The sequence below is a fragment of the Andrographis paniculata genome, unplaced genomic scaffold, assembly GCF_009805555.1.
Source record: "Andrographis paniculata isolate CXL003 unplaced genomic scaffold, ASM980555v1 Contig60END, whole genome shotgun sequence".
NCBI lineage: Eukaryota > Viridiplantae > Streptophyta > Magnoliopsida > Lamiales > Acanthaceae > Andrographis > Andrographis paniculata.
In genome coordinates, this window is record NW_026137596.1 from 3,894,268 (window position 1) to 3,919,084 (window position 24,817).

General features: G+C 29.1%; 4 protein-coding genes across 4 annotated transcripts; 2 read left to right on the plus strand and 2 right to left on the minus strand.

Annotated features, from left to right (window-relative positions):
* Positions 1 to 7,501: 7,501 nt before the first annotated feature.
* On the minus strand, positions 7,502 to 8,332 carry LOC127259940 (wound-induced protein 1-like). Its single transcript, XM_051287558.1, has one exon. The coding sequence runs from the start codon at positions 8,248 to 8,250 to the stop codon at positions 7,810 to 7,812; it is 441 nt and encodes a 146-aa protein (XP_051143515.1). The 5' UTR covers positions 8,251 to 8,332; the 3' UTR covers positions 7,502 to 7,809.
* A 7,202-nt stretch (positions 8,333 to 15,534) lies between these two features.
* LOC127259985 (senescence associated gene 20-like) lies at positions 15,535 to 16,353 on the plus strand. The gene has a single exon (XM_051287606.1). It carries the CDS (start codon positions 15,727 to 15,729, stop codon positions 16,054 to 16,056), a length of 330 nt encoding a protein of 109 aa, XP_051143563.1. The 5' UTR covers positions 15,535 to 15,726; the 3' UTR covers positions 16,057 to 16,353.
* A 4,573-nt stretch (positions 16,354 to 20,926) lies between these two features.
* LOC127259960 (uncharacterized) lies at positions 20,927 to 22,867 on the plus strand. The gene is made up of 4 exons (XM_051287579.1): positions 20,927 to 21,351; positions 22,275 to 22,344; positions 22,466 to 22,530; positions 22,644 to 22,867. The coding sequence occupies exons 1-3, from the start codon at positions 21,001 to 21,003 to the stop codon at positions 22,516 to 22,518; spliced, it is 474 nt and encodes a 157-aa protein (XP_051143536.1). The 5' UTR covers positions 20,927 to 21,000; the 3' UTR covers positions 22,519 to 22,530; positions 22,644 to 22,867.
* A 157-nt stretch (positions 22,868 to 23,024) lies between these two features.
* Positions 23,025 to 23,879, minus strand: LOC127259958 (protein EARLY RESPONSIVE TO DEHYDRATION 15-like). The gene is made up of 3 exons (XM_051287578.1): positions 23,749 to 23,879; positions 23,407 to 23,644; positions 23,025 to 23,335 (listed from the first exon to the last, which is right to left on the minus strand). The coding sequence occupies exons 1-3, from the start codon at positions 23,827 to 23,829 to the stop codon at positions 23,181 to 23,183; spliced, it is 474 nt and encodes a 157-aa protein (XP_051143535.1). The 5' UTR covers positions 23,830 to 23,879; the 3' UTR covers positions 23,025 to 23,180.
* Between the last annotated feature and the right edge of the window lie 938 nt (positions 23,880 to 24,817).

The following is a 24,817-nucleotide window of genomic DNA, read 5'->3' on the forward strand; positions in this document are numbered from 1 at the left end:
ATATATATGTATTTGTGTGATTTTATGTTTGTGTGTGCGTGCGCGTATTAATAATAAGGTAGCGGTGCATGGTTGAGGGTAGCTGCGGCTGTCGCTGCTGTTTGTATTACGGCCTTCTCCGAGCTCGCCCTTGTGGTGATTAATAATAATTATGATGAGTTGTGTGTACTGCGAGAGTTTTAGTACTATTTATTGAAATAATGTTTTAGGTTTTTGAACTCGTGACTATTCATTTGTTGTGTTATTTGCATTTTTAAACTTTTAACACAAATATATATATTGTGTTAATTCTATGTAAAATTTATCGAAATTTTCGGGCATGAGTTTATCCCACAAGGGAGTTCAAGGATATGTGGATAATCAGGATGTAAAAAATCAAATAGAAATTTGTTTCCGTTTGTTAAGTTGATAAAAAGTGTCAGACAAACTCAAACACTGTTCGTGATTTCATCTATATGTCTATCAAGACATGATGATAGAATTGTTATACGAATCGAATTAATTTAAATAGCTCAGTCATTTTTATTTTTTTTTCCGGAGAATAACAAGTAGGAAGCCTATGCACAAATGTAACACAAAAATATAGACATATTAGAATAACAATGAATAATATACAAATTGATTTTCAAAGAATATTCACCTAAATTATCAACATGATATGAAAATCACTTATAGGACCAAAATTATATTCTTCTATAAATCATATTTTCAAGAACTCTTAGCATATATATATATATATATAACATACGATTCTTAGCCGGAGTAGAGTGAGCAATCGTTCAGAATCTTTGACTGAGAGAGACCCATATTTTCAAATGTTACCATATTAATAAATTTTAAGTTTTAGTTTATATTTTTTTTCTTTATAATTATTCAATTTAATTTTAATTTTATATTATATTTTAAACTTTAATTATATATTTTTGCTATCTCTTCTTCATAAACACACTGCACCTCATCTTTCCAAATTCAGTCTTTGCCTACACCTTTCTCTTTCACACCATGTCGCGTCCACCCACCGAGACAAACTTGTCTCCCCCTCTTTCTTCTCTCTCTTTTTCCCTCCGTGAGTCCTTATTTTTCAAACTTTGAGATATTGTTGGAACTATTAAACTAGAAGTTCAGGATCTGTCGTATTGAAATAATTGAGATAAAAATAAAGAAAATTATATATAATCTTATTCTTCAGCATAGTCGGATTCAAATCTATAATTCAAATGAGGGTTTTGTGTTCTTTAAGTCTATGATGACGCAACCCCTCCTGAAAAAAACCGCTAGGGTTTCTGCGGTTACTCTCATGATGACATATAAAAAATAATGATTGTTGCGTCATTATAATCCTACTTATATCTCTTATTATTAATAAAGAAAAATAATGATTGTTGCGTCATTATAATCTTACTTATATCTCTTATTATTAATTGGCTTCATCACCCAATTAATAAATTATCGAGTTTCTGAACATAGAAGACCCGCACTTACTAAATATATTTAAGCCCAATAAATTAATAAATTAATCTGACTGATAGCTTAAATAATTACATTTAACCCATAATTGGATTTTTAATCCTAACAGATACTACTGTGTTTGCTCAAATCCCAAAAAGATACAAGACAACCCTTTTATATATATATATATATGTATATATAAGCTCAGAAATTGAACTACATATTAATTATTATATTTAAATTCTACTTTAATATTTCAATATTGAATTTCAAAATTTTCAAGACCTTTAGAACAATGATATTAGAATAATGTTTCGATATCAACTGAACAAATATTAAATACAAAGGAGATGTACTTTAACTCTCTCTCTCTCTCTCGATATATATAATAGGGTAAACTATTTTTTTTTAGTCCCGTAATTGGACCCCCTTATCATTTTAGTCCCGTAAGTGGAGCCTGTCGCAAACTAGTCCCATAAGTGAAAAATTTTCGCTGTTTTAGTCTTTCGGTGCCGGAGACACCCGCGTGGCTCGCCGGAGATGACGTGTCCGCCAGGTCAGCGACACCTGGCGCTGACTTGGCGGATGTGGATTTTTTTTTTTTTTTAAATTTTTTTAAAACTTATTTTTAATTTTATTTATATATTTTTAATTTTTTAAATTTGATTTAATTTAAAAAAATAAAAAAAATTGAAAAAAATAAATAAATCCACGTGTCCGCCAGGTGTCGCTGACCTGGCGGGGCACCTGGCGGACACGTCACCTCCGGCGAGCCACGCGGGCGTCTCCGGCGCCGGAGGACTAAAACAGCGAAAATTTTTCACTTATGGGACTAGTTTGCGATATGCTCCACTCACGAGACTAAAATGATAAGGGGTCCAGTTACGGGACTAAAAAATAGTTTACCCTATATAATATTACCATGAACATTCTCTCTTATATATTTTAAGGGTGTCCGTGTATGTAATGAAGACAAGAAAGTAGTTAATTTAACAATATATTTTTTATATTAGTCAATAAATTTTGTATATATCCTAATATTATATATTAAAGTAGGATGGCTAATTAAATTTAGTTCTTATCTTTGGATGTTATGTAAACTTTGGCTTCCCAATTATACCATAGATCTATATATATATATATATATATATATCTGCCCTTTAAGAAAGGGTTAGGACAATCCTTCAAAAATACCAATCTTATATCATAAATTAAGCCTACGTGAACACCCCCTCGGATCAGGTGCTGAAAATAATATTTGAGCACTTGCTTAATAGGTATAAATTAATTATATATAATTATTTTAATTTTATTAATTATGTGTATTAATTAAGTTTAATTAGTTTTTAAGCATTCAACACTTGATTCATATTGATGTGAACATACACAATTTTTTGAATTTTGACATTATCATCAACAATAATTTTTTTTAAAAAAAAAACTTTAGGCGACTACAATTCGTACTTTTTAAATAATAATAACAATAATAAAATTTAAAGATATTCAATTTAAATTTTAAAAGATTGAGATATTCGATTTAAAATTTTAAAAAAAATTTAAAATTTTAGATATTGAATCATCCATAAACTCTAAAGATCCATTAATTTTATTGTATTTTTACATAAAATTACAGAAGTCTATATACATTGTCGGTTGAAATAATATATTTCTGTAATTTCCAAATAAACACAACATTTACATATTGAATTCGAATGGCCTTTGGCAGAAGGTAAAGGACGATGATATGATGATGTTGTAATAGTGAAGACAAGCAACATGGTACGGTAAGAGGAAGCCTCCAACAAAAAATGACCACCATCATATCCCACTAACTTTCCAAAATTAAATTAAATTACCAAATATCTCAGTGCATTTTTTTGTTTGTTATATATATATATAATCAAAATTTAAGTATTATTTATTTCATATAGTTTTTAACTAATAATAATAATAATAATAATAATAATAATAATAATAATAATAATAATAATAATACATTTGGATTTTCTTTTTTAAATATTTTGAAACATGTCATATAATAATTAGCTAAGACTAAAAAAAAAATTTTCTTAAACTAAAGATAAAATGAATTGAAATAATCTTTAATAATGTATTTTGAGTTTGAATTGTTTTTTATACCATGACGGTGATATAAAAAATACTCCCTTTCGTCCCGCGAGAGATGAACTCTTTTGATTAGAGACACCGTATTTTAGATAATATATAAAAGAATTAATATTTTATTTATGTTGAAATTTTCAATTTGTTGAAATTTAATATAGCACAGTCCCTCTGTCCATTAGTATGATTTTTATTTGATTTTTTATGCGAATTATGATAAATTAGTATTTTATAGATATATAGTGTAACAAAGTAGTGTAATGTTTATTTTATAATTAAGATTAAAATAAAAATAATATGAAAAATATAATGTAAAAGCATTTTGATATTCAATTGAAAGTTACTTTTTACTTAAAAAAACAAAAAAAAAATGATTTAAACATAAATAAATAAAAAGTCTAGTAATGAGGACGCTATATATTATATTATTAATAATATTAATTAGAAAGTTAAAAAAAATAATAATAATAATAATTGGTGAACACACCTTTAGATTGGTTTTTGAATAATTTTATTGTATTAAATCTTCAATAAAGTTGGCACGCATATTCTATTAATAAAATATTTTCTATACATTTCATGGTTAATACTATAAAAAAATAATATATACATATATATCCGCACAATATATGATATATATTTTATTTATTAGCAAAATTAATAATTTAATATAAAATATTACTTTTATAAAATACACTTCTCCCAATTTGATATTAAAAAAAAAAAAAAACATATCCAATTAAAAATACAAAACAAACATACTCATAATATACACCCTACTAGAAAAATAATGATAACAGCATAAATTTGTGGAATTTTTTAATTCTGGATAATTAAAAGTCACAAACAATAATTTTTTTTGACAAATTTATATCACAATTTTTTGTTATAATTTCTATATGTAATATTTACAGAAAAAATAATAAATAACATTTCCTAACTATTTGAAGAAGTGGTTTACGCAACGAAAATATCCAAGATACTAGTATTTCGTATTTTTTTGTTATTTTGTTACAAATATTATCATGTAATTTTTTCGTGACTAATTTAAGTTGCAATACAAATAATAAAAATATTTGTAACATTTCAAAATATCACAAATATTGTCATATTATAAAATTTTTGTGACATTTTAAAGTTATGACATACAAAACAGAAACATTCACAATTTTTTTATTACAATTCCCAATTATTTAAAGTAACAATAACATTTTCAATATTTTTATTTTTTTACTTATATTGCAATTGAATAATTTGTGTAAAAATTTATGATTATTTAAAATTATGACATAAATATTAAAATATTCGCAACATCGTAGTTATGCATGTATTTACAGAAGAAGAAAAAACAATTTTGTGCCTATTTAGTTCAACTTTCCTAGTATTAAAATCTCACTTAGTAAAGTGACAATAATTTATTATAGAATCACTTAAATGTAATTATAAATTCTAAAAAGTACAATATACAATGTGTACATAATAATATCAATAACAATGAAATTTGAAAGAGTCATTAAAAAAAATAAAAAAATTCAATTTGTAAAGTTTGCAATAATTTATTATAGGATCGCTTAAATGTAATTAGAAATTCTAAAAATTACAATAAACAATGTGCAACATATATACATAATAATAATAATAATAATAAAAATAAAATCTCAATTAGTCATAAAAAAAAAAGTCTAAAGTTGCAATAATTTATTATAGGATTGCTTAAATGTAATTAGAAATTCTAAAATTTACAATATACAATGTACAACATATATACATAATAATAATAATAATAATAATAATAATAATAATAATAATAATAATAATCCGAAAAACTTAGCTATAAATAAAGGGTTAGAGAAACCATTTAGATGTCAATATTCAATAAGCTATAGTTCCATATCAACATGGCTAAACATTTCGTCGTAATTTTTCTCGTGCTCTTGGTTTGTTGTAAGTCCTCGATCGATCGGATATGTATATATTTATGACGTAATTTTAAATACTTGTATTTATAATTTTTTATTTTTATTTATATTTATTTCAGGGGAGACAACGGCGGTATTTGGCAAGACTTGTGATGTATTGAATAACGATATAAAAGGACCTTGTGAGGAGCTTCCGTGCATCCGTTCTTGCCACGGTAAAAATGCAATAACTGGATATTGTAAGATTAGGGACTCCCAATGCTTTTGCATTATAGACTGCAACAACACTGCCCAGCTTGTTTAATTATTATTTACATATTTATGCATTTTCAATTGTATTACAAATAATTCAATTATCTGAAATTAGTACATTGTCTTCGTTGTTGTTGCTCTTTTCTTTTAATTGCAATCACTTTATAATATATATATAATAGTAAAAATAAATGGAAAATTTATAGTAATGTATAATAACTAGAGAGAAAATTAAAATAAAATATATGTAAATATAAATATAAAATAAACAAATCAAATATCTAAAATCAAATGTAGCTTGATTTAAAAAAATAATAATAATACTCATAAATTATCTTGCTCTTTCGGTTTGGAACTTATAAATTTTAAATTTAATGAATAAATATAATGATGTTAAAAAAAAAATTAATGCAAAAACAATTAAAAGAAATACAAATTAATAATTCAAATCAAAATCACCACTCCCGCAAACAAAAAACGGATCTAAACACAGTTTGGGGCAACAGCCTATCAAAGATAAGTAAATTGTTTTTTTAGTTCCAGAATCCCTTTGTCATTTTAGTCTCGTAAGTGAACCTTTCACAAACTAGTCACATAAGTGAAAATTTTTCACTATTTTAGTCCTCCGGCGCCGGAGACGCCCGCGTGGCTCGCCGGAGGTTACGTATCCGCCAGGTCAGCGACACCTGGCGGACACGTAGATTTTGTTTTTTTTTTCTTTTTTTATTAAAATTTATTTAAAATTTAATTTAATTTTATTTGTCTTTTTTTTTATTTTTTTATTTGGTCCAATTGAAAAAAAATTAAAAAAGAAATAAAAATCCACGTGTCCGTCAAATGTCGCTAACTTGGTGGGACACATGGTTTCCGGCGAGCCATGCGGGCGTCTCCGAAGCCGGAGGACTAAAACAACGAAAAATTTTCATTTATGGGACTAGTTTGCGACAGACCTCATTTATGGGATTAAAATGATAAAGAAGTCTAGTTACGAGATTAAAAAAATATTTTACCCTTATTTATTTACAATTAACTCGAAACTAATTTTATAAAAAATGAGAAGTTTTAAATATAAATATAAATATTTGTTTATTAAAATCAAAATAATAATTAATAGATTTATATTAATAATAATAATAATTAAGAGATATAAATAAATAGATTTTGAATGAGTTTTAATATAATAAATTAAAATTGTAATTAATTGATTTATATTTGTTAAGTATGTTTATGATAATAAATTACAAAAAATAAAAGATGATCAGCAAAAATAATAATTTTCATTATTTTATTTAAATTCATTTCAAAATAAAATTATTTTATTATTTTAATATTATAAATACAATATATTATACAAATATTATTATTTTTATATTATATAATAATAAAAAATGTTTTTGTTTTTTTTGTGTTGATTTATATTTACATACAATATAATACTAATAACATTAAAAAATTTATGTATAAAAAACAAATAGCTTGTCTTTTTCACAGAAAAAATATTTTAATTCAAAATTTAAAATTCAATTATAATACACCCAACAAACACACTTAAATTAATTAATTTAGTGCCATCAAATCGGTTATATTTGTCTTTTGTTTTATTATATTTAATTAAAAAATATTTTTATATTTATATAATATACTCCGCAAGTGCTATTATATTTGTATTATAAAAAATTAATAGAGATATTTTTATTATTTTTTTTAATTTGTATAACGTATTAATATAATAATTAATATTAAAAGATTAATATGCGGGAAAGGATTAAACACTCCTATTCGATATATATTATTTTTATTTAAAAAGTGAAAACACAACCGAGCATTGAGCACGTGTTACTGCAACAAGAGTCCGATGATAGCAAACACTTGGGCACTAAAACGACGTCGAATCAGCTAACGAGAATCTCCCAACCCTCATTTGATTGGTCATCTTCTCGGGTACATGCAAACTAACATACACTACATCACACCCCATAACTCAATCCCAGCCGTAGATCTCAAACCATCCAGAAAAAGAACCTACACGTTAGCAAGCACGTGACGTTAGTCTCCAAACGACGTCGTCTCAGATAGCGAGCACGAGACCGGGTACGGACTTCCCGACCCGGTTCGGGAGGCTGCTCTCCCAAACCGAGGGGAAATGGACCGGCGGAACCGCGCAATCTGATTGGTCTGTCACACCGATCCGGGTCACCGTCAGGGAAGTGTTGAAGTACTCCCGGACCTCGGTAATCACGCCGCCGGCGGTGACGGTCCAGGCGTGGACCCAGGCGATGTCGCCGGACTGGTTGAAGCCCTCGGCGAGGACGGTGGCGCCGAAGGCGGAGATGCGGTGGGGGACGAATCGGAAATCTGATTCATGCTCGCCGCCGGTGAGGAGTCGCATCAGAAACTGGTGCGACGGCGGGCCGTGGAACCGCCACTCGAGGTCGGCGGCGAGAAGCTTCTGGATGGTCTCGGCGTCGCGGCGGTTGAGGGCGTCGTAGAGGGCGGTTACCACCGCCATGCTTCTAGAATTTTCTAGAATTTGCTGAGTTAGCGCCAGCGGAAGGATTGATATGGAAGCTTTGCTTGCAGTTGCAGTTTAGAGACGTACAGTAAGGAAGAAAAACGCTTCGCCGCTATATATAGGAAAATTGGTTAAGGGTATTATGGGAATTTCAGTAATGAATAAAGGGCAAAATGGAGAATGTGTTGGTAGTGAAGAGCCAATTGGAAATTAACCCCAACTTTTAGTTCTATGTTGACCCCTTTATTTTTTTATTATACTTGCTTAGTTATATTTCAACAATTTATTAATTTATTAGAAATGAGAACGTAACCTATATATATATATATATATATATATATATGGACATGCAATGATAATTGCGCTTGACATTTTACAATAAAATAATATGATTTTTTTTTTCTTTTTTTACTTTTGAACAAAAATACAAAAAAAATAATATATTTGTAACAGAATTCCGTCTCTAAAGTTCACGTAGCTAACGTAATTCCGTTCCTAATTCCGTCTCTAATGTCATTAGTAACGAAAAAAGTAAATTTAGAGACAAAAAAGTTTTGTTACAAAAATAATTTTTTCTTATAGTGTATGAATATACACTATTTAACTTAATTTTGACATATGGACCATTGTGCTTTATTTTTTTCAACAGGAAGTCTTTTATTTAAATATTCTGAAGTTACAGAAAGTTTGTCACTGTAATCCTGGTGCAGTTTGCAATATAGGTTTGACATTATTCAACCGTAGTCAAAATCGTGCAGATTCATTGAAGATCACTCTAAACCCTAAACCCTAAATCAGTCCATCCCATTTCATGCATAGGAAAATTAATGAGGAAATTGTTATATCCAAAATGCATATGGATTATACATCCAAAAAGAAAGAAAGTGGATGGTTCTGAGTGAATTTGTGTATTTGTTTTAGAGAAAAGATTATTGAGTGAAGCTTTCACCACCTATTCATTTCTATTTTTCATATTCTAAAAGAGTATTTTACACTAAATTCTACCGGTGAGGTCGACGGTGATCGGAGTTAATAGAGTTCCAACCGGAGATAATGATCAGACTCTAAGCTACTCTGATGTATGGTGTTTGTGAGGTTGCGGCAATGTGAACCTTGTTGAAGTTTTGTCCTATGTTATCCATAATAGGAGTGTGGGTAGAAGGAGTTGTGATTGTTAGAATCTCTCATGGATTGGTATCTCTAAATGTGTATTAGTTGATAATTGAACCTGGTCAACAAATATCTTATCTCATGTGTTGTTTTGAGTTCTGCATAGTTATTTGTTGTTAAGACGTCGTTTAAATTGTAAACCAACTACGTTTTGGAAGTTGGCCATTTGAAGTGTTCGAAGGTGTTTTGTTCGATAAATCACTTTCCAACAAATATTATTTTCTTTTTGTTATTTAAATTTATACCCATTAAAAAAAAATTATTATTTTTTAAGTAAAATTTAATACTCTATAAGTGGAATGAGTCCAGTCCAATTCCAACCCTGCCACATGCAATATTTGTCCAAATTAAAATAAATTCACGATTGCACTTAATTGATGATATTATTAATCAATTACAATCATTTAAAATTTAATTAATATACACATATTTATATTATTATACATAAAGTATAAGTATATAAATCATTAACAAATATTCAATGTTCTATGAAAATGAATAAAGTATGTGTAAAAATAATTGTTAAATATTTTACATGGTGGAACAATTTTCAATCATACGATATTCTTAAATTGCAATAAGAATTGAAGAAACTATTATTATTATTTCAACTCATTATATATTAAGTTTCCAAATGAATTCCTCTAACAGTAAAAACCAACCAACCAACCATGCTTAATTATATTAACAGTAAATAATTAATCAATCAATCAATCAATTACTATATAAATCAACAAGAACGTAAACAAAAGCAAATAATATTATTAGGGTTAAATTTTCAGTTAGGTTTAATTTCATCATGCATCTTCACATTCTCATAATACCCTTCTTGTGTAAATAATATATATATATCCCAATAATACCCTCTTCAAAATATTAATCATACACTTTACGCGAAGTTTTACTTTATCGGGCTTAGTTTACCGGATATTAAATGAAAGTTTACACAGTCCGCACATTCGAGCAGTGACTGTAAATTCCTACGTCATTAGAAAGAATAGAAGAAGAAAAGAAAATGGATCTACTACTTTTGATCAAGAAGTCTCCGGAAGAACGTAATAACCGCCGCTTCGACCAAGAAAATGGATCTACTACTTTAGAGTTTGAATATTCATCCCCAAAATATGTCTACTTTCGGCGCTAGCCTGGACTGTGAGGGCTGATGGAGTGATCACCAAGGTCCGAATAATCTGCCAATTTGCATTACTGTCAAGGAAGTATTTACATAGTCTCGGACCTCCGTCATAACCTGAATCAAATTTTTATTTTAAATTTGTTTCTCAAAACATATCCCTTTTGGCATCAATGCCCATAGCCATTGATAGCTCAACAAGTCCTGTAATGAATAAGAACTTTATATATACAGATCCATTTTCACTTTTGATGAATGGACTGAGGTCGAAATATCAAATTTGTGTGAGATCTAGGGTCGAGATTTATTTATTTTTACATAAACCAAACGTTTATTCTTTTATCTTTTAAATATATATATATATATATATATTAATACTTATATAACAATGGTAAACATGTTGAATAGGTTTATAATCCTAATTTATCGAATTATTTTTTAATCAAACAGTAAATATCGAAAACAATGACAAATTATAATATAAATTAATTATTACGACATTGACACATTTTATCCTAAGTAATTGTTTGCCCAATTTTTCTGTTTTCTTTTCTATTTTATTCTGATGTAATTAACAAAATATTTACAAAGAAACAAAAATAAAAATTGATACATATGAAAACTTAATTTTTAGAAGAATTCTCTTTAATTCATAACTTTGAAATAAAAATATATAAAAGATACTTATATATTTTATAAATTTTAAATTTATAAATTTATAATATATATCTATTACTTAAAAGTAATTAAGATTTTTAAAATATATATATTATAATTAAGTATTTGAATTTTATATCAATTTATTAGCACACTTTATAGAAAAAATTGATGGATAATTAGATTTGATATTAACCATTTAAGTTTATTTTAAAGAAATATTTATAATATTTTAAAAATGTGTAGAATATATATATTTATTCACATTAGAACTTTGATTACTTCTCTCTAATCTTCTATATATTTATATTTATTTAGTATTTAATTATTGAGATTTGTTTAAAATATATTATTTTTTAATATATATATATTTAAATAATAATACTAATAGTTTGGCTTTCTTATTACGAGGAAAATAACTTGTAAGTTTAAGTTATAGTTCACTAATTTTTTTAAATAGAGAATATAATATTTTAATATAAAAATTGAATAGAAAAAAGAAAACTAGGGTTTTGTAATGAATTAGATTTTTTTTAAAAAAAAAAAGAAAAAAGTAAGAGGCAATTAAGTTTAAAAAAGCGTAACACATTGATTATAAATTGTTAAAGTAGAAAGAATAAAATTATAAGTTATTAAATAATATAAAAAGCCTAACATAACTTTAGGTGATAATTATAATTAAAAAAAAAATGCAAACTAACATAAGTATTCCAAAAGGAGGAAATAAGTAGATTATTAGTGTCAATGTATTTTTTCAACAAACAAAAGTAAAATTCAGAAATAGGAAATTATTTTCGAATTTGATATATTTAGTGTCTGAGATTAGAAATCTCTAAACATATGATACAGAAAATAAACTGGAAAGTAAAATACTGGAAATTTAAATGATGATCCCCGAATCTCTTGACTTTGATGTCACTTGACGATAATTGAAGATACCCTGTCAGTTGCAAATACCAATCCTTAAATACCCTTCAGAAACGGTACTTGGAACCGTCGCCCGAACGGTTACAATATTTCTCTTAACCGTTCGCTACCTCCTCTTCAGCTGACACGTGTTTTCAGCCGACCAAGCTAGTGTTCTCACTTGCTTTCCGCAGTGCATCCGACTTCCACAACAACCGACCTGTTGGTCCGATCACAGACCTCCCGACTTGTTAGTCCAGCCGCAAACCTCCCGACTGGCGGACTATCCGACTTGCCTATCCGACCACCAACCAATCGACCTGTTGGTCCGACCGCATACCTCCCGACTTGTTGGTCCAGCCGCAAACCTCCCGACTTGCGGACTATCCGACTTACAGACCGTCCGACTTGCACACCATCCAACCTGCAGACCGTCTGACCTGTGGACTTTTCGACCTGTGGACTCTCCGACCTGCGGACCTTCCGATCTGCGAACCATCCGACCTTCGGACCTTCCGACCTGCGGACCATCCGACTTGCTGACTTTCCGACCCGCGGACCTTCCGACCTGCGGACCTTTCGAGCCGCTATTTCCTCAGAAATACGTCTATCTCACCCGATTTTCTCGAAACACTACCTGATCGATCTAACATACCCAATCATAGGCACATCTCCCTTTCTAGCTTGGGCTTTTTTAAGCTAATTATAATTTTCATACGTAACAATTGGTGTTTTTAAAATATATATACATCAATACCATATCTAATATTTTTTATTCAAGAGATTATGATTAAAATAAAATTTTAATAATCATTAATAAAAAGATTAAACAAAAATATATAATGATATAATCATAATTTTATTAAACGCTCACAGAGATCCCGACCGACACTAAATATTGGCTAATAAGTTCATCGCACTCAAAACTTCGTCGATTACACTTAGATGTAATATTTGGGAACTCATGATATATATGCAACGAATTAATTATACATATAAAACAACATAGTCGTAGGTTCCTGAACGCTCACCAAAACCTCCACCATAAACAAATACTCTTTCTATCCGGCTCTAGGGGTCTCATTCATCTTGCGTCATTGTAATTAATATTAAAAATATCTTTATATTTGTATATTATTTGGTACAAATATTCCTCTATTAGTATTATAAGGCACTAATGGAAGTATTTTTGTTTCTTAATTTATACTACGTTAAGATATAATAATTAATATTCAAATATCAACACGCAAAAAGTAAATATAAAAGAAAATGGCAACAATGCAATATTGGATCCTAATTAATTGCAATTATGTACATAATCACTTAATTACCTTAGGCCTGTGGCACTTAGATTCCGCCCTAAATCCTAATTATTTTTGTAATCAATTAATTGCAAATATTTATTATTTTGAAATACTTATCTCCTATATTTATTGATTCACTCAATTTTTATTTTTTTTTCATAATTTTATTAATATTCTTTAGATATTCATACGCATTTGATAATTAGTTGATAATTAGCTAATTTGATTAGTTGTTAACTGATTGAGTAGTCATTAGTAATTAGCTTATTTGGTCAGATGATTTGACTAGCAGGTTCTATCAGTTATTTGTGTTAAAGTATTTAGTAAACCAACTGATATTAGTTGTTTATATATAAAATAACAAATAAAAATATTTGAATATTTTATTTGTAGAATAAATATTATGCTAAATATTATTTAAATAATTATTTTACTATAATTATATATTGAAATATATATATATATATAATGAGATGTTTAAAATAACTTTTTTCCTATATAATGTCACGTTTTTGTAAAAATATGCTAATTTATTTCAATGAATTTGTTTAATTGTATTTTTAATGCTTGTTTACCTTATCCTATTTGTTTTATAATAGTAATTAATTTTTCTCTCCAAAAATACAAAAACAACCGGTGTATTTATGACCTGTCGCGCAGTCAATCAAATATTTCATCTAATCCGTGATCACAATTTAATGTAATACAGGGGAAGTGATCGTCTCCACAGGGATTGTGTGATTCACTATTCTAATGCAGTAAATAAAGGAGATTTTTCTTTTATTATCTAATTAAAATAAAATAACAAAGCAATTAAATTAAAGGGGAACTGACTATCAATGAGATGTCTGGCTTAAGGGATGATGCAGTTATGACACTTGTGTTTTATCATAAATTCAATAAAGTTAATTCTTATTAAAGTATCAATAAATTGGTTATAGTTATCAACAAGCTTTAACAACCAATTTTTTCTTAGAGTGTAGGTAATTAAGGTACGACCGTTAACTACCTTTAATTAAGCAAATAAACCTAGGTGCGCCCCTAAGAATATTGCCTAACCGCATTCCAATCTAGAAAAACCCAATTCAAAACAATTACTACCTAAGATGAGCAATTAGATTTGATTGTCTAACCCCCGGGAATGAACTATTCAACCCGGTTGTCACCTATTCAAGTGCGAATACAATTACGGATATCCTACCTGAATTGACTTTAGATTATCAGACTAATTTAAATGTCGATACCAAAATATTCAATCAATCTAACAATCACAAACGTTATTCTCAGAATTAGACAAATATTGATAATAAAAAAGAACTTTTACAAAGAAAATAAAAAATCTCCAAAACAAAAGAACCAAAACATTATCGCCCCTCAAACCAGAAAAGTATCTAACAAAGAATAAAAGAGAAAGATGAAGTCATAGTGGGAGGGGGAAATCTTCTCTGTGGATTTGCTCATGTGCGTTTCTGCCATAGCCGTTCTCTCTTCCGTGTGTTCCCCCCTTTTATTTAATTTTTTTGCCCTAATTATTTTGTAGATGGGCTTTTAGGCCTTTAATTAATTTATCATACGAAGAGGGTGTAGTTAGTCATGGTCATGACTAACTAGGTTGTGCAGATCTGAATTTTTCTTCCCTTTTTCTGCCAATTATGCCAAATTTGATATTTGCCCTCTACACACAGCAAATAAACAATTCGCATATAAATTAGATAGAATCCAATCAAAATCACTCAAAGCATATGATATGAATATAAAACGCATGCAATTTCTAACTATCAATTTATCCGTAAGTTTTTGATTTTGAGTTTGAGTTTTGGTTTTAAGCAGTAAAATTTTGAATTGAAATAGTTGTTTGATGTGATATAAATATGTACTGATATGATATTTTGAATGTAAAATTTAATTTAATATAATATAATAAATAAAAATTAGATATTTGATTTGATATTTTTGAAAGAAAAAAAAATTAATAGTAAAATCGAAAATCAAATCCCGTAAATAGGACAAGACAATCTTAGATAAATTCTATTGCGAAATCTCCGTGATACCCTTCCCTCTCAATATAAAGAAATGTTTCTTCCCACATGTAACTGTTCCATTATCCTCGATCAAAGCTCAAAGAACAAAAAGATCACACCTTCCTCAAAAGAGCTGGCGCCAATTCTTGAAGATTCTAGAACCAAGGGGGCGGTTGCCGCCCTCTACGATGCCCTCAACCGCCGCGACGCCGACGCCATCCAGAAGCTTCTCGCCGCCGACCTCGAGTGGTGGTTCCACGGTCCGCCGGCGCACCAGTTTCTGATGCGAATCCTCACCGGCGGCGAGCAGGAATCAGATTTCCGATTCGTCCCCCACAGCATCTCCGCCTTCGGCACCACCGTCGTCGCCGAGGGCTTTAACCAGTCCGGCGACATCGCCTGGGTCCACGCCTGGACTTTGACAGCCGACGGTGTGATCATCGAGGTCCGGGAGTACTTCAACAGTTCCCTGACTGTCACGCGGATCGGCGTGACAGACCAATCAGATAGCTCGGCTGCGGCGCCGGCGCCGGTACATTTCTCCTCCGTTTGGGAGAGCAGCCTTTCTAATCGGGTCGGGAAGTCCGTACCCGGCCACGTGCTCGCTATCTGAAACGATGCCGTTTGGACGCTACGGTCACGTGCCTCTAACGGTAACGGCAAATTGAATTGCTAAACTGACGGTGTGCGTTTGTTCTTCTGTGAGATATCACGTTGTTGTTATATCTACGGTTGAGATTGATTTTGGAGGGTGTAATCAGGTGCGTGTGAGTTTCGGTGTGGGCGAGAGGATCCCCAATGAGATGATAAAGAATAAAAAGAAAAAGGCAATTCCACCGGATTTTACGAAATTGAACAAAATTCTTCGTACTTTAAAAATTGTGTCAAATTTACTTTTGATTTCATAAATTCCGCGTGTAACCCTCTCGAGCGTTTTTATTTAATGTTATTTGACTTGTATGCCACCAAAATACAAATAATTTTTATAATCTTTATTTCTAAATCTTTAAAATTACCGATATACTCATTATTATTATTATTTAATCTTAAGATATAGTAAATATAGTTAAAAAATAGTTATTTTTAGAGAAAAAATCATTATTGATCACAATCAAATCAATTTTTTTATTTCATTTTTGGTCTATTTAAAAATAATTATCAAAATTAGTCCCACACAAAAAATAAATTATCGTTTTTAATCCCGCAGTATGGGATGAACTTGTGACCATTAGTTCATGAGTTCAAACTCTAACGATAAGTTTTGTTTACCACACATAATTCGCTTAGTAGATTATTGATTGCTAATTCAGTTATGATTTAAAAATAAATTTAGATTTTATTTTAATAATTTTACAAAACATACGATAATAAAATCAATATAGACATAATTTCAATGAAAACAAAATTTTACATAATACAAACAAATAACTAACTATTTATACATATTTAACAAAATTAGTCTATAAAATTTAAATATATATATATATGAGAGTTTAGAAAATAGAGAAATAGAAAATTATATATTTAAAAAATTAAAAAAAAAATTGTGTTGAAAAAAATAAAAGTATAAAATCAATTGATATTCCATGAGATAACTAAATAGACCCAAAGTATACAAATATTTAATAATATAAAATTAAAAATTAAAAAAAGAAAAAGCAAAACAAAAAACAAAAATAGGAGAAAATATATTCTATTGTTATTTTAAATTGAAATCAATATTATTCATGTACGATTTTTATTAAAATACAATATTTTTTTTATAAAATATTATTTTTTAAAAATATATATTATTAAATGAACTAAACCAATATGCAATAATTTGTTTATGAAATACGGCTCTTCCCTATATATAAATTTAAGTATTTTTTTTCTTTTTTCATCTTTAATCATAGGTTATTAAAGAATGAAATAAAATCGAAATTTGGTATATGCGGCCTAATTATGACACTAAATTAGAAAGGTGTTAGGCTTGATTATATATATATATATATATGCGCGCATTATTCATATGACCAACTTAACGGAAATTGCAAAAAATATCTTATATATATATACACCTTATTGTCACTTTTATTTTATATTTATCATTTCGTCGCGCTTAGCCTCGCGTGACCATGCGCGGTGTGAATATATTTTGCAAACATGTAGAATAAATTGTCAGAAAATAAATATAAGATAAAAGTGATAATGAAAAAATATATTTTTTGCAATTTTCTCGACAAACTTATTTAAGAGAGATGGTGTTTTTGTTAGGCTTAATTTTAATGTAGTTCGATGTATGTATATATATTAATTTTTTAATTAAATAAATGATTTGGCAGGCATCACCCTAATTATACATCATATTTTGGGAACTTAATTAATTTAATGATGTAATAATATATACATATATATTTGTGAGTTCAGGATTAGCTCTATTTAAAATGTAACTATATATATAAATATTTTAAAGTGTGTAATAATAAGGTTTTTTTTTTTTACAATAAAAAAATATACAAACTGGTATACTTTTTTATTGGAAAAAAAACAAAAATATTTTTATTTTATGATAATAAAAAAAAATTGTATAAATTTGGATGACATAAATAATAATACTTTTTCTCTAATCATTAATTCAAAAACCACAAGTGTTAGCTGAGTTTATTTAGATATTTTTTAAACTTTTGATACTATTTACCAATACTAGAGGTGTCTCTTTATTTTAAATAAGAAATTATATTATTTATTCTGCACAATTTTTAATAATATATATTATTTTCTTTCACAAAAATTCCATAAAAAATACTATTGAAAAAAAAAAACCAAAACAAACAAACTCTACTTTTTCATTAAATAGAAAAATAACGTGAAATATCGTATTTATTTAACAAAATATCACATCAAATATTAATTTTTTTATTATTCTAAAAAAAAAAATAAACTCTAAAAATTCCAAAACTTATATCTAAATGAAGCCTTTGTTTTTAAGTTCTTTAACAAAATAGAATTGAAACTTGGGACCCAACCCTCAAGCGAAAGATGTCTCACTGCTTGACTGAGATATTAAAGTTAACTGCAAAGGGTTAAGTGTAGAATAGGTGAAAAAATTAGAGCAATTGTGTGTGTGCGCGCCAAATAAATTGACAAGCCAATAGTTATAAGAAATCCTAGACTATAAATTTAAATTTTTAATCAAGAACTTGAATTAAATTTTCTTTGTTGTAGCCAACACTACTTAATTAATACCATTCAAAATACTAATAAAATCAAAGGATATTTGAAGAGGCAATTAGTCGACCCGTAAATATAATTATCATGGCTAAAATAGTCGGAAATCGTAGCACTGTCTAATGTTCAAAATAATTACTTTGAGTGGTAGGGAGGCTTTATAACTAACTAATTACATCAACAACTTCAATGAAGTTGGGAGAGCTAATTTCAATATTCAAATAACCCTTTTTTTCACTAAATAATGGTAATAGTTACAGTGTTGATTATTTCCTAATTAATACAGTATTTATTAATTTTAAAAAAAATAATATTAATTGTAAAAAATAGAAAATGGTTTTAAAAAAGAAATATATAGAATATTTGAAGAATATTTTTTTTGGAGTAAAAAATAGAGTTACGGATTAAAATAAAAATATTATAACAACTGTATTTTTTGAATTAAAACAACATAAATAGAATTTCTAGTTAAAGATGGCCTAAATAAATAAATAATATGTTCAATGACTTAAGGTCTAAAAGTTTTAGTACATTATTTTTAATTTAGAAAATATTTGTAATTTTCTTTATTTTTACACACTATTTCTATAAATTTATCATTCCAAATACTATTTATAAAGATATTCTAAACTAAAGAAAAAAACAGCCAAAATAGTTTTTAAAATAATTAAAATTATATTAACCCAGTATGCACTTTCGGTAACGATTGCAGGTTTCCATATTAATCAAAAAAATAATAATAATAATAAAATTATATTACTAAAAAAAATAATGTCAAAACAAAAACTAACAATTAATAGGGATGGCATCCATAGAGAGAGCTTTTTATTCAGCCTACATTTGTTGGGCTGATGTGCTTTTTGTGTTGATCAATTTGTTTTGCTATACAAGGCCTTTGATTTTTCCATTATTGGACTTTGGGCTCAAATATATTATGTTTGAATTGATTTCTTTTACTTTTTGTTCTTTTTTATTTTTTGTCCACGTATTTTTCTAAAAATATTAATACATTATACACATTTATTATTTTTATATTCTCTATACAATTTTTTATATCTCACGTAAAAAAAAATTATTTTCCAACAATCTCACAAAACAAACACACCTGTCACTTTAATACTCCATGTGTCTGTTTCTAAAGTCACATTTATCTTTTGCACCATTGTACTTAATATTAAAAATATATTTATATTTATATATATATATATTTTTTTAAAAAAAATGTCATTCTCTTAATATTATAAGACACTAATAAAAGTATTTTTATAATTTTTTTTAATTTTTACTACGTTTTTTATACAATAATTAATATTCAAATATTAACACGCAAAAAGTAAATTGGACCCTTAGAATCGGACGGACGGAGATAGTATTTTTTTTTTTTTTTGTCCTGATTATTTATGCCACAATATTCGAAGTTAAAAAAAATAGTTTAATATAAAAATAAGACATATAAAGAAGTAAAGTAGATTATAGGAAATCTATTAAAATTTTAATAATAAAATAGTGAAATAAATAGAAAAAATAATAACAAATTAATTATTATTTGTTAAAAATAAAATTTAAAATTATGAATTAAAAAAATTATTTAATATAAATAAATTATATATAAATTTAAATCTAATAGACAATAAAAAAAATTATTCCGAACACAAGAAGAATTTCTTATATCTTATATTGGATTTTTAGAAGATTTTTTATACATTACGAATATATTACTTGCAAGGTAGTAGTTATTCACAAATCAACAAAAATATAGTTTAATTTAGCTAAAAGATTTTGAAAATTTTAAAATTTAAAATAGTTTTGATATAATAATAAATATTTAATGTAATATATATCTTTTATAAAAAATTAGAAGGGTATTTGTAATATTACATATAAATAGTATTATGACTAAAAAAGAAAATAAATATTCCATCCGTTCCAACTCAAAGTACTATTTTTTATTATTTTCGTCCGTTTCACTCTAAAGTATTCATTTGTTATTTTTATTTTAGTAAAAGTGATTAATCATACACCAATACTAAAATACTCTTAACTTTTACATAAATTACAAACATACCATTGCTAAATATAATTACTTTTTTCATCCAATCAAAAAAACAAAAATATCAAAACATTTTACATACTTCCACTAATTAATAAAATATTATTATTATTTTAAAATCTACTACAAACAAACACCAAAAACGTTAATATCCCTAGCTAAACGACAAAATTGGAAATATTTTCCCACTAGCCCTTTTAAAACCCTAATCTCTACCCAAAAGAACCCCAATTTTGTCAATCCCTCCTCCTCAAGAAATCCCAATCCCCTTTAAAGATTTATAAATCCCATTTCTTTATGGGCAAATCCATATCGTCTCCTCCCAAGCTCCATCAATTCGCACGCTTCGTAGCCTCCGCCGACACTCGCCGCCGCCGCCCCCTCCAATTGAACTCCCTACCCACCGCCGTTTCTTCCCCTGACTCGACTCTGTCCAAATTCGACTCTCACGAGCTAAGGATACGGATGGAGACCGGGGAGAACTCGGAGCGCCGGCAAAGGATGCCGCTGGCGGAGGTCGTCGAGGATTGCGTCAAGCGGTGGTTCCAGGACACCCTGAAGGAGGCTAAGAATGGCGATACTTCTATGCAGGTCCTCGTCGCCCAGATGTATTACAGCGGTTATGGCGTCGCCAGAGACGCGCAGAAGGTGAGTCTGGCTTGATTGTTTTGGCTTTGGTGATATTTTTTACTCAATATTTTTTAGGATGATAGATTTGGTGTGTAGATTGTTGGTTAAATTTGTTTGTTTATGTTTAAGTGTAATTTGTTGAGATTTGAAATTGTTACTTTCTTCAAATTGGGGTTATGTAAAGTAATAAGTTCTAGAGATTTCTTTGGTACAAACTGAATCTCCTTATCATAATTATTATTTGTTGATTTTATTGTTGTGTCTTTGTGGGGCTATTAGGTTTGCAATTGTGGTTACATAGAGTTGAAAGTTGCGTGTTTGTGTGATGAATGGCTAGTTTGATTCAATTAGCTTCATATTTATTTATATATTTTTTATTTTTTGATAACTTGGGAACTCCTTGTATTGGCTCTTTGGGTAAAGCTCCGGGTTAAACTAAACTTAATAGTTTGCAAACTAGATACAATAAGCCAAGTCACATTATGCGCCATTTGGGTAAAGCTCCGGTCGAACGTAATAGTTTGTAAACTAGATACAATAAGTCAAGTCTTATTAGGTATAAGGTTTGATTTCATGATCCCACTGTCACGTCTATCCCATTAGCTTCATATATATTTTTTCTTAATAACGTAGAAACCCGCAGCTCCGTGTAAACTCAATCTAATAGTTTCATATCTTTTATTTCTTCTATGCACAACACAAGAAACTTTGTGGGGTTGTAATTTGTAAGTTTAAGTGGAAGACAAAGCAAAGGCAAATTTCGGACTCGGGCAGCCGTGAAATCTCAGTTTCTTGCTATCTTGTTTTGCTTCTTGTGTTATTCTACAAATGAAGAAAAACCCAATTGGCATTCCGGGATCGTGCTAGAGATTGGAAATCAATGGGTTTTGGTTTGGAGCCATAGTTTGGTGTATTTAAACTCACAAGGTTTGTTCTTGTAGGGAAGAGCTTGGATTAGCCGAGCCTCAAGGCATCGGTCATCAGCATGGAAAGTCGGCGATAAACATCCCGGTATATACCTGCCTATGTTCTACCTGCAATGTATCGATCAATATGTTTTTATTTTTCGCTCGATTTCACAATTTTCAATATGTTTTTATGTTTTGCTCGATTTCACAATTTTCTGCTTTAGGTTATAATGCCAGTGATTCCGATTCCGAGGATGCGAAGGAAGATGCTGGATAGACCTTTATAAAGGTAACATAAGCCATTCCAATATCTTTGTATTTGAAATGCTTACTATACCCCGAAAAGATTTGATCTTTGAGTTCCCGGTTGGTTAATCGACGAAATCGTTTATTTGCTTGCAGGATTAATGAAATTATGTTAAAATTGATGGTAAGGATGCAATCCATGGGGGTTTATGTTATAGCCCATTTTCTTCGAGTATTCGCTCAAGATATTTTGTTTGTTGTTTGTATTTGTCTATGTACTATTAACATTTTGAATTTTCTTTCCTGTATACAGTTTATTTGACATTTTGATGTACAATAAACCATAAATTTCTCAGATTTAATTTAGATAATTCATTGAATTCTCGAGTTGACCTGAGCTTTGTTTAGACAAAGGTTTTTTGGAATTTTTGAAAAATAAAATAAGTAAAAAATTAGTAATTAATGTGTGTGCTCGCTCATTCCAAATATTCTAATTGGTATTTGATTGGATATTTTTTCGAAGAATGAATAATACCATTATAATTGAAAGCGCGACTTTATATCTAAAGTTTAATTGAATGCACAGAAATCGTGAAAACATCACTGTAGGAAGTCGACAATGCTAAAGTCGCTATTTACAGAGCGGAAACGGTACCAAAAGCGTGTTAAGCTCCGTGCGATTCCTGACCCGGTCTAGCGCGGCTGCTGGATCGGCCTCGGACTCGGTCGAGTCTTCACGTTCACGAATTTGGGCGGTTTCTCGGAGTACTTTGGCAGATCCGCCGCTCGCGGCGGCCTTCTCCACCTTAACGACGCCAGCGCCACCAGATCCATGCGCGGTTCCTTTCCTGCGGAGTGAATTGACTATGCGAGTTATAACAGTAATTGGATCGGAGGTGTATTTGAAGGATTCGCTTACTTTTGGAAACTGCGATTTCGCTGAGAACCTCGTCGTCGTCTACGTGAGCATCGAGAAATTGGTCGGTTTGGGGATCGGAGAAGCACTCCTGCAGCCAGTAGTCGCGGAACCACGGTGAGGACTGGACGAGGTCCCACCACTGGTCGGAGAAGTCTTCCACCGCGCGGTAAAACAACGGCACGAACATCGGCGCGTTAGGGTTCAGTACGGACGTCACCATTTTCAATTGCAAATCCACCTTCACAGATTCATAGATCAACAACAGCTACACATATACATACATACATATACATATATATATATATATAGAGAGAGAGAGAGAGAGAGAGAAGTGTGATTTACCTTGATGAAGGAATCTCGAAGGAAAGAAAGGGGCCGAAGTGAGAGTGAGGACTGAGGAAGAAGAAGGAGGCTATTTATCATTCATTCATTGAGTCTAATTTAAATAATACTCCGTATATAAATAAATAAAGGTCGGTTTGGACTGAACTGCTGCACGTGATGGGGCACGTGCTTTATTCAAGATAATAGGGGGGCGTGAGAGACAGACAGGGGGCGGGCGTGTACTGCTTCCAAAATAGCCTTATCCAATGCTGTCACGTGACACACGTCATCGTTCTCATCCTCTTTATATCAATTGACCGTGGGCAATAATTAATTATTATGTTTAATTATATTAATTAAAATGCACAATTATTTATATTTAACGACTCTTTAATTGGGGACTGGGCTGGCCCAAAATACTGCACGCACCGATGATGGGTTACATTTTATATTTAGTTATAAATAAAAACTAAAATAAAATAAGGATGTGTTTGATTGGGATCCGGCCCAATCTATAAATTTTATTTTATATTGCACGAATAAATTATTTTTACATTTTTTCGAAAATTATATTAATACATATTTAGATTTTATAAAACTAGTTAAATTAAAATTTTTAGTATTCAAACTCAAAATTCTAACCAAACGCCCCAACATCTTTTATTCTTAATAATAAACTGGCTCACTTACCCTACCCTGTACAAGATATAATACATTGAAGATAGGGTAACTGAACCCTTGATAAACCTATTATATTTATATATTCCATCGGCCTAAACTCAATGTATCTGTTTATTATTTATTTATTTTTTTATTTTAGTAGATTAAAGATGATTTTGACATATTTGTCATTGAAAATACAAAAAAAATTATATTTTTATAAAAATTAAAAATATTTTAGTATTTTAGTATTGGTGTCTCGAACTATACATAGATTTTTGTAAAATCTTATAAAAGATTGTAGAAGTCCTACAATATTTTAAAGGTCCATTATTTATATATATATATATATATTTGTAATATTTATGGTTAATTTTATTTTATATAATGATAATTTAATTTATTTTCTGAAATCATAATTTTTTTA

What these genes read in the sequence shown, in the direction of transcription:
- LOC127259940 (XM_051287558.1), bottom strand. Translation starts at nt 8,250, where the DNA reads ATGGCGGTGGTAACCGCCCTCTACGACGCCCTCAACCGCCGCGACGCC.
- LOC127259985 (XM_051287606.1), top strand. Translation starts at nt 15,727, where the DNA reads ATGCGAATCCTCACCGGCGGCGAGCAGGAATCAGATTTCCGATTCGTC.
- LOC127259958 (XM_051287578.1), bottom strand. Translation starts at nt 23,829, where the DNA reads ATGATAAATAGCCTCCTTCTTCTTCCTCAGTCCTCACTCTCACTTCGG. An exon ending in TTCGAGATTCCTTCATCAAG is followed by an intron (nt 23,645 to 23,748) that starts GTAAATCACACT and finishes GAATCTGTGAAG; the next exon opens with GTGGATTTGCAATTGAAAAT. An exon ending in CGAAATCGCAGTTTCCAAAA is followed by an intron (nt 23,336 to 23,406) that starts GTAAGCGAATCC and finishes TTCACTCCGCAG; the next exon opens with GAAAGGAACCGCGCATGGAT.
- LOC127259960 (XM_051287579.1), top strand. Translation starts at nt 21,001, where the DNA reads ATGGGCAAATCCATATCGTCTCCTCCCAAGCTCCATCAATTCGCACGC. An exon ending in TCGCCAGAGACGCGCAGAAG is followed by an intron (nt 21,352 to 22,274) that starts GTGAGTCTGGCT and finishes TTGTTCTTGTAG; the next exon opens with GGAAGAGCTTGGATTAGCCG. An exon ending in AGTCGGCGATAAACATCCCG is followed by an intron (nt 22,345 to 22,465) that starts GTATATACCTGC and finishes TTTCTGCTTTAG; the next exon opens with GTTATAATGCCAGTGATTCC.